Below are 13,099 nucleotides of genomic sequence, written 5' to 3'. Positions count from 1 at the left end.
CGTCTAAAAAAAAAAAAAAAAAGGAAATATTGACAAAAAGAAGGGCACCGAAAGAAGGAGACAGGAATAATACAGTAGGGTACTTTGACCCAACTTTAAAAACCCCCAACCTGTGGGGGTGCTGCGTTGGGTACTTCCCCTGAAGTCAACAGCTCTTTGCCAGCCTTATCAGACATAGTACCCCACCTCCACCAGGTCCAGAGGAAAAGACAAAAGTACTGTAAATCAAACTGAACAAACAAAAACCCTTATGGGATAAAATTAGGGGAAAAAAAACAAATAATAGGGGCAGAAACACTGGCAAAAATGAAATTCTAATTGTTAAGACAAAAATGGAACATTGTATTAAAACGAGAATAGTGGGAAAAAAGAGAGAAAGAAAAGAACAAAAAAGAAAAAAAAAGATGTCGAGGAAAAATGTTGAAATTTAGAAAAAAAAAACAATAAACAAAAAACCCCAAACCAAAAAACCAAACAGTATATATATCTTGCTGAATATTGTCTGAGCAACAGGTGATCTTCTGAGGTATGAGATGTTAATCACAATGTTGATACAGCTGTACAAGATGGAGACTGGTGGCCTCTGCTGATTTCTCAGACCCAACAGGCTTGGAAGCCCAAATGTCTCGTCAGCCCGCTTAGAAGACACTCCAAACTGTGAACCTTGGCCAAGCAGAAGCTTTCCAAGGAAAGCACTTATCGCTGGGATCTCTCCTGGCATGGCTGCCCGCTTATCCAGTACACCAAAACCAGTCTCACTCTATGTCCCTGAGGGCCAAGGCTGTTAATCTGCCAAATACTTAGATCTCTGCCCTTCTCCAGCGTCTCAGTCCCTGCCTTTGGGCAGCTCAGTCACTAGATTCCTTGCCCAAGGTCTCCCAGCCTGTCCCTGCGCTGCAACCCAGAGGGGCAGCTCCCTCACAGTGGCTATGACAGCAGCTCACAGCTGAATGATATTAGCTTCTTTCTGGCTCAGTAGCTTAGTCCGGGGCCCAAGACAATACCAAAAATCATCTGCACACCCACCCAAGATCTCCCAAGGCAGTTCAATCAAGTGTCCAAGTCCAAAAAAACCAAAATAACTCACAGGTAAGACTTTCCCTGCTTGCAGTCTTGCTGTTGCTATGGTTACAGCTGCAGGCAGCCTCCAACCGAACAAACTCATCTACCACTTGCCAGTTTTCCACTGCTTTTGTCCTCTTCATGGTGTCCAGAAGTCTCTCGCTGACTCCCTATGTCACCAAAGGGAAGTTTCTGGGCAGAACCCACAAGCCAGAGATGCCTGGAGTCTTCTCCCCCCAGTTTCACTGAGCCTGGTTGCACAGAAGATGTTACTCAGCCACCATCTTGCTCCTGTCTCTGAGGTCTCTGGACTGACCATCACTGCCTCTGGGTCCAACAGAGTGAGGAAGAGTCCGCTGTAGGAGAGGGGGATGTAGTCAGCCTCAGCATAGAACTGCCTTAAAGGGTTGAGAGAAAAGGAGATGTTATGAGCAGGTCTCGGTGAAGAGCTAAGCTGCACCCTCCACCTCTCATGCACAAATCCAGTTTACTTCCTTTGGATCTTGTAGTTCCAGCTCCTTAGGTGACTAAGGCAAGAGGATTGGTTGAGCTACGGGCTCTTTCCCCACGGGCTCAACTCCCACCCTGTTGCACCACAAATGAGGTAGCCATAGTGGTCAAGACAGCATGGTACTGACACAAAAATAGAGACACAGACATCTGGAATGGAATAGATAACCAGGAAATGAAACCAACAACTTACAACCACCTAATCTTCGATAAACCAAACAAGAACATACCCTGGGGGAAAGACTCCCTATTCAATAAATGGTGCTGGGAGAACTGGATATCCATGTGTAAAACCACCCTGAAATATCATCTAACCCCAGCAAGAATGGCCTATATCACAAAATCTCAAAACTGCAGATGCTGGCGCAGATGTGGAGAGAAAGGAGCACTTTTACACTGCTGGTGGGACTGCAAACTAATACAACCTTTTTGGAAGGAAGTATGGAGAACCCTCAAAGAACTCAACCTAGACCTCCTATTTGATCCTGCAATCCCATTACTGGGGATCTATCCAGAAGGGAAAAAAAAAAACAACTTTTACTATAAAGATACTTGAACCAGACTGTTTATTGCAGCTCAATTTACAATCACTAAAATGTGGAAACAGCCTAAATGCTCCTCAACCCTCAATGGATTGGCAAGTTGTGGTATATGTACCATGGAATACTATTCAGCCATTAAAAAAATGGAGATATTTTGGCAGCATTTGTATTAACCTGGATGGAGGTGGAAAACATTATTCTTGGTGAAGCATCACAGGAATGGAGAAGCTCGAATCCTATGTATTCAACTTTGATATGAGGACAATTAATGACACGGTGGGGGAGGGGAGAAGTAGAGAGCAGACAGAGGAGGAGGGAGGGGGTGAGGGAAAGGAAAAGAAAAAAAAAGAAAAGACAATAGTGACTAATTCTCACATAAATTGGATTTAATTTTGACCATAGTATATTACTTGAACATTAATCTTTAATTCAACTTGTTAGTATATTGTTTAGGATATTGCATCCTCATTTATAAGTGAAATCTGTTTGTAATTTCCCTTTATAATAATATATTTTTTCCAATTTGCAGGGGGTTTTTTGGCCAGGGCTTGGTTTGAACCCACCACCTCTGGCATATAGGGCCGGCGCCTTACTCCTTTGAGCCATAGGCACTGCCCTATTTTTTTCCAGTTTGAGTATCAGGTGAAGTAGAATGATTTTGAAGTATTTCTTCTTTTTCTGTTGTCTATAAGATTTGGCATGATCTGTTTTTTGAAATTATCTTTTATTTTTATTTATAAATATTAGTTGTCTATTTTTTGAGACTTTGGGGAAAAAATAATAAGCTAACTGATGACTCCATACTTAACTTTAGAGTCAAAAAGCATTCTATAATAGACATACTCTTATCTGACACTGTGATTGTTACTTTTTTTGTGTTATTATTATTAGAGCTCAATATTTCATTGCAGCAACAGTCTGATTTCTTTTCTGAATGTATTTATCTTCGTTTGTACTTTATGAGGTTTTTTGTTACAGTGGTCATTGTTGTTTAGCTAGCCCGGGCCAGGTTCAAACCCACCAGCCTCAGTGTATATGGCTAGGGTGACCAGATTTTAACATTTGTAAAGTGGGACAACATGGGTGGGGGGCGGGGCAGGGGACAGGGAAGGACAGGGCCTGATAACAATGCAAACTTTGATAAGCAGTTCTCAATAATCACTTATCAGCAATTATTTGTTATTATTACAGTTTAGAAAATTAACAAAAATAATATAAAACTCATGTTCTGGCGAAATAGCCACATGGCAGCCGAAAACCGTATATTCCCTTCTTGTTCTCCCGCCTGTTCGTGCCTTCTTTCCAAAAATCAGGACTTTTTTAAAATGCTGCGGGACACAGGACAAATTGTTCAAAAGCGGGACGTCTGGTCACCCTATATTTGGCCGACGCTGTGACTACTGTGCTACATCACTGAGCCATAGCACTTTTTCTAGGATGAATTCATGAACTTAATTGTCTGACTGTGTGTGTATTTCTCACTTTTTTTTTTTGCAGTTTTTGGCCAGGGCTGGGTTTGAACCCACCACCCTTGGCATATGGGGCTGGCACCCTACTCCTTGAGCCACAGGCACTGCCCTTCTCACATTTTCTTAATCTAGTCATTCACTGATGGAACTGAAGTTGGTTTTGTATCTTTTTTTTTAATAGTGCTGTAATAAACATAAAATGTAGGCACCTTTTTGATGTAATGATTTCCTGACCTTTGGGTATATACTCAAAAGTGATATTGCTGGATTGAATCATAGTTCTGTTTTTACTTCGTTGAGAAATCTCCATACTGTTTTCCACAGAGGTTGTACTAATTTCTATTCCTGTCAACAGTGTATAAGTGTTCCCTTATTTCTATATCCTTTCCAACATCTGTTACTTTTTGACATTTTATTAACAACCATTCTGACTAGTGTAAGATATCTTATTGTGGTTTTAATTTATATTTCTCTGATAATGACTGATGTTGAGCACTTGTTTATATACTTCTTGGCCATTTTGTGTCATACTTTTTAATTTTTTTTTTTGGAGATAGAGTCTCTGTTGCCCAGGTTGGAGTAGCATGATCATGATCATAGCTTACTAGAACCTCAAACTCCTGGGTTCAAACAGTCCTCCTGGCTCAGCTAGTAGCTGAGTCCCAATAGCTGGGGTCCAAGTAACTAGGAATACAGGTGCGCCCCATGTGCATGTAAGTTGGAACAAGTACTTTTTTTTTTTTTTTTTTTGCTCATCAGCTTTCATTAGAGTTTTTGTATGTATTTTTTTGTTTTTATTAAATCGTAACTGTGTACAGTGATGCATTTATGGGTTCAGTGTACTGATTGGATATACAATGTGAAATGCTTACATTGAACTGATTAACACATCCATCACAATTACACTCTTTTTCTTAATAGTTTTGAAATGTACCATTGCATCATGCACATTAGATGAGGTCCCCCCAAATACCCTCCCTCCCCTCTTCCCTTCTACTTTCTGGACTGTAGTTATGTTTTACCATTTGTATGCATGTGTAGGTGGTTATATATTGATTTCCTAGTAGCATTGAGTACATCAAATGCTTTCTTTTCCATTCTCGAGATACTTTACTAAGAAGAGTATGTTCCAGCTCCATCCAGTTAAACATAAAAGATGTGAAGTCTCCATCTTTTTATGGCTGCATAGTATTCCATGGTATACATATACCACAGTTTGTTAATCCATTCATGGGTCGATGGGCACTTGGGCTGTTTCCATGTCTTGGCAATTATGAATTGGGCTTCAATAAACATTCTGGTGCAAATGTCTTTGTTGTAAAATAACTTTGATCATTTGAGTATATACCTAGTGAAGGATTTTTTAACTTTTTGTAGAAATAGGGTCTTGCTAACCTGGGGACTCAGGTTACTCAGGCTAGTCTCAGGCTCTGGGCCTTAAGCAATCCTCCTGCCTTGGCCTCCCAAAATACTGGGATTACAGCATGAGCCATCCCATCTGGTCTTCTTTTGAAAAATGTTTATTCATGTGCTTTACCCACTTTTAATGGGGTTATATGGGCTTTTTGTTGAGTTGTTTGTATGTAAATCTAGATATAAGTCCTTTGTTAGATGTAGAGGGTGTCCGTAAAGTAAAATAGTTTACTATTTTAAATTGTACGCTGGCTTTATAGCCACTCTGTATAGTTTGCAGATATTTTCTCCCATTCTGTAGACCGTTTACTCTGTTGATTATTTCTTTTGCTGTACAGAAACTTTTTAGTTTAATTAAGTCCCATTTGTCTATTTTTTTGTTGCTTGTGCTTTTAAAAACTCTCTAAGATGATTAATTATTCCTTATATTTCAAAAAGTTTTTAAAATTTGAAGCAATCACAGACTTTTTTCCTGATCGTTTCAGATAATGCCCCACTATCTTTGCAGTTTGTTTTTGGCTAGGGCTGGGTTTGACCCCGCCACCTCCGGCATATGGGGCCAGCGCCCTACTCCTTTGAGCCACAGGTGCTGCCCATTCTATCTTTGAATAGAATGAATTTTCTATTAAATACATTCTCTTACATCACCACAGAATAACCATGCAAATCAAGAATTTAAAACTGAGCATTATTGCCATCCTAATCCTCAGAGCACATTCAAGTTTTGCCAGTTATCATAGTAATGTTCTTTGTAGCAAATGGATCCAGTTCCAAATGAGGTGTTGTATTTAGTATTCAAGTTGTCACCTTTTCGCTAGAATAGTTCCTCAGTTTTTCCCTCATTTTCTTCTAACTTTTGAAGATTTTACTTACATTGGAGATGGACTATGATGCGGGTTTGTCCTCATGATTGATGCAGGTCACATACGTCCTTGACAGCAATATCACAGAAGTGATGTTGTGTTCCCCTCATTGCATCCTTATCATGTCATATACTATTTCAGTTTGTCCCATTACAGATGAAAACATTCCCTTTGATAATTTGATTAAGGTGATTATCCACTAGGCTTTTCTACTATAAAGTTACTCTTTTATTATCTAACAACTTTAGCATTGAATTGTCCAGGAAGAGGAAGAGAGTTTTTATTATTATTATTTTTTACAGATAGTATCTCCATTACCCAGGCTGGAAAGCCATGGGACAATTTTAGTTCACTTCAGCCTCAAATTCTTAGGATTAAGTGATCCTCCTACACCAACCTCCCAAGTAGCTAGGACTACAGGCACATGCTACCATACCCAGCTAATTATTTTAAAATTAATCTGTAGAGAATAGGGTCTTGCTATGTTGGGCAAGCTGATCTTGAACTCCTAGCCTCAGGGAACTTCCTACCTTTACCTCCTAAAGTGCTAGGTTTACAGGCATGAGCCACTGTACCCAGGTTACAAATGAGACTAGTTCTATAGGTTTGTAAGTTAAATTTGTATGTAAGTTAGAACAAGTACATTTACCTATTACCTGTAATAGCTTCTATTCCTCAGTGCATGTTGAATGTCAGTTGGATATTTATAACTCGAAGACTTAACTGTAAATCTTATGTTTGTAACTCAGGGACTTCCTGTATTTTAATCTGTCTGTTCCTCCTGTAAGCACTTACATTTTAAAAAACAACAAAAAAAGGAAGGACTGTTGAACTTAGTAATAACTGTGTGCCCACTTGATATGGTCATTATGATCTTTATTATCTTATACATAGATATTTCAGAACACAAACCTTTTTTCTGATGGCAGTCAGATAAACAGTGGTAATTACATGTTTTACTTGGATAAAATGTACTCAACAGAGCCTAGAAAATGATAGTGCCAAGCTCTGTTAACGTTTACATATTATGAAGTTATATAAACAACGAATTTCGGTAGCTTGAGCCCTTTGAAAACACATCAAATTGATATTGATCCCATCATGAACACTAGTTTTGACTATTTGGAGAGAATACTAATGCTGTATTTCTTCACAGTGCAGCAGCGACCAAGAGAAGATGGATTAATGGATTTAGCAATGAATGACTATGATTTTAATTCTGGAAAGAAGTTACACATGATAGATTTGGAAATTCAAGAAGCATTTTTATTTTTCATGGCTTCTATTTTAAAAGGTTATAGATCATACTTAAGGCCAATAACACAAGCCCCATCTGAGACAGCCACAGACGCAGCCTCTCTTTTTGCCCTGCAAGGTGAGTGACTGCATAGTGTTTTATAGCTTTTGTATTATTGAGCTTACCTTTTGATAATTCAATTGCTGTCTGGGTTAATAGCTCATATTTATCAAAATACATCTCTATTTTGAGGGGTATGTGCATGCCAACTCTGTTTATAATCTATTTCCATAGGACTGGTTTGTTCTCAGGCACAGAGAGAGTTCTCATTAGCAAATATCCAGAAGAAAATACAGTAGATACTCTGCAGTTTGCTGCCTCCTTACATTGAACGCCTCCTTAGGTTGATATAATTGTCATAGACCAGACATGCACTACATGTACCTAGCAGTACAGTAGGCCTATTTCCTTATGTTGACCACCTCTGTATGTTGACCAATTTGTTGCAGTCCCTTGGGTGGTCAACTTACCGAGGTTCTATTGGTATTTGACTAAGTGTCCTAGCAGCATACCACTCACTCTATTGTATGCATGTGTGTTGAGAGATTGATGCTTTCAGTTTTCAAGGCAGCCAGACACTATTGGGGATACAGAGAAACCTCTGGAATGGTTTTCTTCAGGATTGGGAAACCTCATTTGTTTTATTTCAATATACTTTAAAAATAAAAGTATTTTCTGTCTGTGCCACAAAGTTAAAAAAAGGTGGGAGGCTCTGGAGTGCAACTGGTATCATAATACATATTTACTTTATTTTGTAGCATTTAACATTTGAAAGAAAAATTTATTTAGTTAAGTATATGTTCAATGCCTCCAAATGTGCATTGGGTATATAGTGGTATACAGTAGTGGAATGCAAAAGAGACATAGTCACTCTTCTTATAAAGCTTACAATGAAGAGCATAAGCAATTAGAAATTGTATAAATATACAACTTCAGTTCACAGTTTTAGTTCACAATTTTAGATCACAGAAGACCTTTCGGAAGAAATAACCTTGTGATCCGTGATGTGAAAGGTGGGTAGAAATTAGCCAGGCAAAGGGAAAGCAGGAGAGTGTTCTAGGCAGAGAAAATAATTTATTCAAAGTCTTCAAGGCTGGAATGGACCCAAAAGAAGACCCAAGTGCAGTATAACTGAGCAGAATTAGTAAGATATTGGTGTAATCAGGAATAAACTTTTACTTTGTTTTTCATAAGGGACAAATATATATTTTGTTTACTTTGTTTTTCATAAGGGACAAACATATATATTACCACACTAGAGCTAATGGTACTGTATTGAAAAAGTCATATATATTTATGTGTGTGTATGTGTACGTGATAGATATAGTAGAACCTCTGTAAGTTGACTACCCAAGGGACTGTAACCAACTGGTCAAAATATAGAGGTGGTCAACAACTATGGAGGTTCTACTGTATGTGTATATACATATATACACACATAGTATATGTGTATACATATACACGTGGAGAGAGAGATGTGAGAGCAAGTATATGCAGATAGCATGCAAAAGTCTTTGAGGGAAAAGATAGTAATTTTTAAAATAATTTCAGATTTGCTACTTTATGTATAATCTTCAAAATAATGAGGGAACAACAAAGATAATTCTGGGTAGAGATTTGAGAGACCTGGGTTTATATTCCTCTCCTATTTTTTTTCAGGTAATTTCTGCTCTCAGGGCATATGCAAAGTGGTGGGGTGTGGGAGGTATAGGCAGCATGGTTGATCAAGTTCCTTCCAGCTCAAATGTTCTGTGAATCTGTGGATGATATTATATATTCTTACATTATGTGTTTATGTCAAACAGCTTTCTTAAGAAGCCGGGACCGATCACATCAAAAATTCTATAACATGATGACCAAAACACAAATGTTTATTCGTTTCATTGAAGAATGTTCTTTTGTGAGTGATAAAGATGCAAGCCTGGCTTTTTTTGATGATTGTGTAGATAAAGTAAGTATCAGTATATCTGCAGTACCTGAACTTATTTTGCATGGCTGCTATAAATGTTTTGAATTCCTATTTATAACTTTTAATAAAATCTAAATTAATTCCATTTTCATCATTGACCACTTATAATGAAAGTTTTGGTAGCCTGCTTGAAATTACAGTTCACACATATTACAAATAAATATCTTGCAAGATTTTACTAAATCATGAGTTTTATTTTAATAATCAGGTCCCTAACCTTACCTGTTCACATACAGACTGGGCATTTTGTCTAAGGCTGTGGACCTCCAATTTGAACATCCTTAATTTTCACCTCTTATTTTTGTCTGAGGTGGATTGTCATATGCTGAGAAAAAATATAATAGATATCTCCCCCTGAATATTTCTATAATGGAGAGTGAGTCTGTAGCTTAAATTAATTAGTTCTACTATGTTAAATTTATGTATTAAGCCTTTCCCTTCCTCTTCATCCTAATATCATTAAATGGGACAGGAAAGTGGGTATGTATGCTGAGGAGAGAGAACTTGGGGGAACAGTGGTGTCAAAATCTGAATATAGTGAGGAAGGAAGAGCAATCTAGCATGGGATATTGGATCCCAAACCAAGTAAAGAGAGTATCTATGTAGAGATACGGGCTAACTTAGAGAATCCAAGGACAAGCAATCCAAAGAGGGTGTTCACGGCATACTGCTGCAGGGTATTGAAACCTAAACAGAATGAGAAGAGCATTTATACAGAGATGAGGACAACATAGAATGTCAGAGTTTGAGCAGGGTGTGGAGAATGTCCTCACAGGATAGAGGTAGAGTGGGATATCAGAGTATGATCTGAATGAGGGAGGTTGGTAATGGCACTTGATCTGGTGAGGCTTGTTAAAACCAAATTAAAGTGAAGAAGTCATTTGTGTGGGAGAGTGGTGGTAGTAAAGATGGGTCTAGGGCGATTTTTTTTTTTTGAGACAGAGTCTCACTTTGTCACTTCTGGTAGAGTACTGTGGTGTCATAGCTCACAGCAACCTCTAACTCTTGGGCTTAAGCAATTCTCTTGCCTCAGCCTCCTGAGTAGCTGGGATTACAGGTGCCTGCCACAATGCCAGGCTATTTTTAGAGATAGGGGTCTCACTCTGGCTCAGGCTGGTCTCAAACCTGTGAGCTCAGGCAGTCCACTGGCCTCGGCCTCACAGAGTGCTAGGTTTACAGGCATGAGCCACCATGCCCAGTGTAGGGCAGTGATTTTTAACTAGTGTGCTGCAAACATTTTTAAAGATCATTAATTATTTTCAAAAGAAGTTGAAAGAATAGTATGTTCTTTTTATTTTATTTTATTTTTTGATCAACATAATTTAAGTGTGCTGCAAAAGTTTAACTATAGGTTCAACTGTGCTGTGAGATAAAAAGGTGGAAAAACACTGGTCTAGTGCAAAGAAAGTATAAGACAGGTCCCAAAGTATCCTGTACTAGAAATCAAGGAATTGCACCAAGAATGATGGAGACATGTTAAAACAAAGCAAAACACACACACACAGTCTCACACTCACACTCAGAAACCAATCAGAAGAGATTCCCACAGGGAAGTCTGGGGCAATTTAAGCATCAAATGTTTATAGCAGGTTAATCTTTTAAGTAAAATAAAAGACCATGTGTCTACACTGATACCAATCAGTCAATTTAAAGTCTAATGAGAAGTAGTATCTTACATAGTTTCTAAGTACCTTCCCACAGAATACATACTAATGACAAAGGAAGAAAGAGTAACTTTCTAATGAAAAAGCCTGGCAGACACCACTTTAATCAAGTGATCTAAGTGAACAAACATCACCTGTAATGGGCAAGTCAACGTTGTGTGCCCCCAGTAGGTTGCAATGAGAATATAGTTCCTGCCAAAGACACGCAGCCTGTACAATCTCAAGGAAATAATCAGAGGAACACAAATTGAAGAATATGATAATCCACAGTGTCAAAGTTAAGAAAATAAATTAAAAATTGAGACACTGTTCTAAAGTGAAGTAGCCAGTTTTGACAATTAAATGTAATGCATAGTTCAGAACTGGATCCTTTTATTTTAACATTATTAGATTAATCAACAAAACTTGAATGCCGTTTGAGGATTACATAGTAATAGTGTGTTAGTGTTAATTTCCAGTTATGTAGGACAATGTTCTTGTCCGTAGAAAGTGCATATTAAGATACTCAGAGTCCTCAAGTTGACATCTTATTCTCAAAGATTAAGGGAAAAGTTATTTGTACTATACTTAAAGCTTTTCTGTAATTTTGTGATTTTTTAAATATGTATATAGGGTCTGTGATCTTATGATAATGACAGTAGAAAAAAGGAAGACAACAAAGCTTTGTCATATATTATCTCAACAGTTCACTACTGTGAAGTTATTTAAAGATGTTTATCATTTTCAAATTTATGTGACTAAGAAAATTAGTAATTTTTTTTTGGCACAATAGCCAAAATACAACTCATTCCTCAATATTCAGAAATTGACTCAATTCTGAGTTTAACATGAAAAGTCCTTCATTAATTGTTAAATAAGTACCAAATGTGTCTTATAAAAATGAGAAGTGGTTCTCACTATGGATGGTATAATAGGAAAACCACTACAGTGGGAATCATAAGTGCTTTTTTTTTTTTTTTTGACTTCTGTAATGACTGGGAACAGAATCAGTAGTATCTTAATCTTAGCTGTTGTAATGAGGTTTTTTGTTTGTTTGTTTTTGAGACAGGGTCTCATTCTGCTGCCTTGGCTAATGTGCATGGTATCATCATAGCTCACAACAACCTCAAACTCTTGGGCTCAAGTGATTCTTTTGCCTTAGCCTCCGAAGTAGCTGGGACTACAGTATCCCACCACAATATCCAGCTATTTTTATTTTATTTTAATTTTTTTGACAGAGTCTTACTTTGTCACCCTAGGTAGAGTGTCAATAGCTCACAGCAACTTCCGACTCTTGGGCGCAAGCGATCCTCTTGCCTCAGCCTTTCAAGTAGCTGGGATTACAGGCACCTGGCACAATACCCAGCAATTTTTTAGAGGGTGGTCTTGCTCTTGCTCAGGCTGGTCTCCAATTCCTGAGCTCAGGCAGTCCACCTGCCTCAGCCTCTCAGAGTACAAGGACTACAGGCATGAACCACCACTCCCAGCCCAGTTTCGATGACTTAACAAATATATATTTCTATGTGACCACAACTTCCAAACATGGAAGATTTTTGTCACCCCAGAAAGGATATTTTGGGGGAAGATTTTTTTTCTATGTCTTGAATAACCTATCTACAAATAGACTTATAGAACCCTCCTTTTTTTTAAGTTGAGTTCTGCTTCTATAGAGGCAACCTTTGAAAACCTATTTGAGAAAGAAATAATGGAATAGCTTCTTGACAATTTTGTCTTTATTACAGCATTATACTAAGAACTTGTTTTGTAATATTTTAATCAAATTTTTATGATTGCCTTATTTGGTACTTATGAAATTAAATACTGGCAATAAATAGTAAAGTGTGCTTTAAAAGAATAATTCCCTAAATCCTTTTTTATAGGAGTAGTTATGTTCATTTTTTCTATATAAAAATTATATTTCTGACTGGATTATAAACTTTGATTTTTCCCATGTGGTGCTAGGCTTCCACTGGTTATACGGTTATATGTATATATTCACTGAGCTTTCTTTATGAAGAGGAACATATATTTTTATAACAGTTATTCTTTGTACCAACCTAACTGAATCAAAAGAGACCAAAATTAGTGACCAGAATTTTGGTAATAGCATGCTTTAGCCAAAAAATACATTAATCCACATGGTAATGCTGAATTCATTGTAAGAATTAGTTTACAGTGAGATAAATCTTATATTGTTCCCTTTTATTTCTGGCCCATTTTATGAATCTTGTTTACAAATTTCTATGTCAGTTAAGAATTCATGTTGTAGGCTTGGCGCCTGTGGCTCAAGTGGCTAAGGCGCCAGCCACATACACCTAAGGTGGTGGGTTC

General features: G+C 37.7%; 1 protein-coding gene across 4 annotated transcripts in view; it reads left to right on the top strand.

The window, feature by feature from the left end:
* Positions 1-13,099, top strand: part of DENND4A (DENN domain containing 4A) — a 150,847-nt gene that overhangs the window by 78,087 nt on the left and 59,661 nt on the right. For all 4 annotated transcript variants that reach the window (XM_023509993.1, XM_023509995.1, XM_023509992.1 and 1 more), the window contains exons 14-15: positions 7,016-7,234; positions 8,962-9,107. In XM_023509993.1, the coding sequence (XP_023365761.1) occupies positions 7,016-7,234; positions 8,962-9,107 (365 nt within the window). The remainder of the gene's footprint in view (positions 1-7,015; positions 7,235-8,961; positions 9,108-13,099) is intronic.

This window comes from Otolemur garnettii, unplaced genomic scaffold, assembly GCF_000181295.1.
Source record: "Otolemur garnettii isolate 467f Iridium unplaced genomic scaffold, OtoGar3 scaffold00011, whole genome shotgun sequence".
NCBI classification, from domain to species: domain Eukaryota; kingdom Metazoa; phylum Chordata; class Mammalia; order Primates; family Galagidae; genus Otolemur; species Otolemur garnettii.
This window is presented reverse-complemented; position numbering and strand designations above follow the sequence as displayed.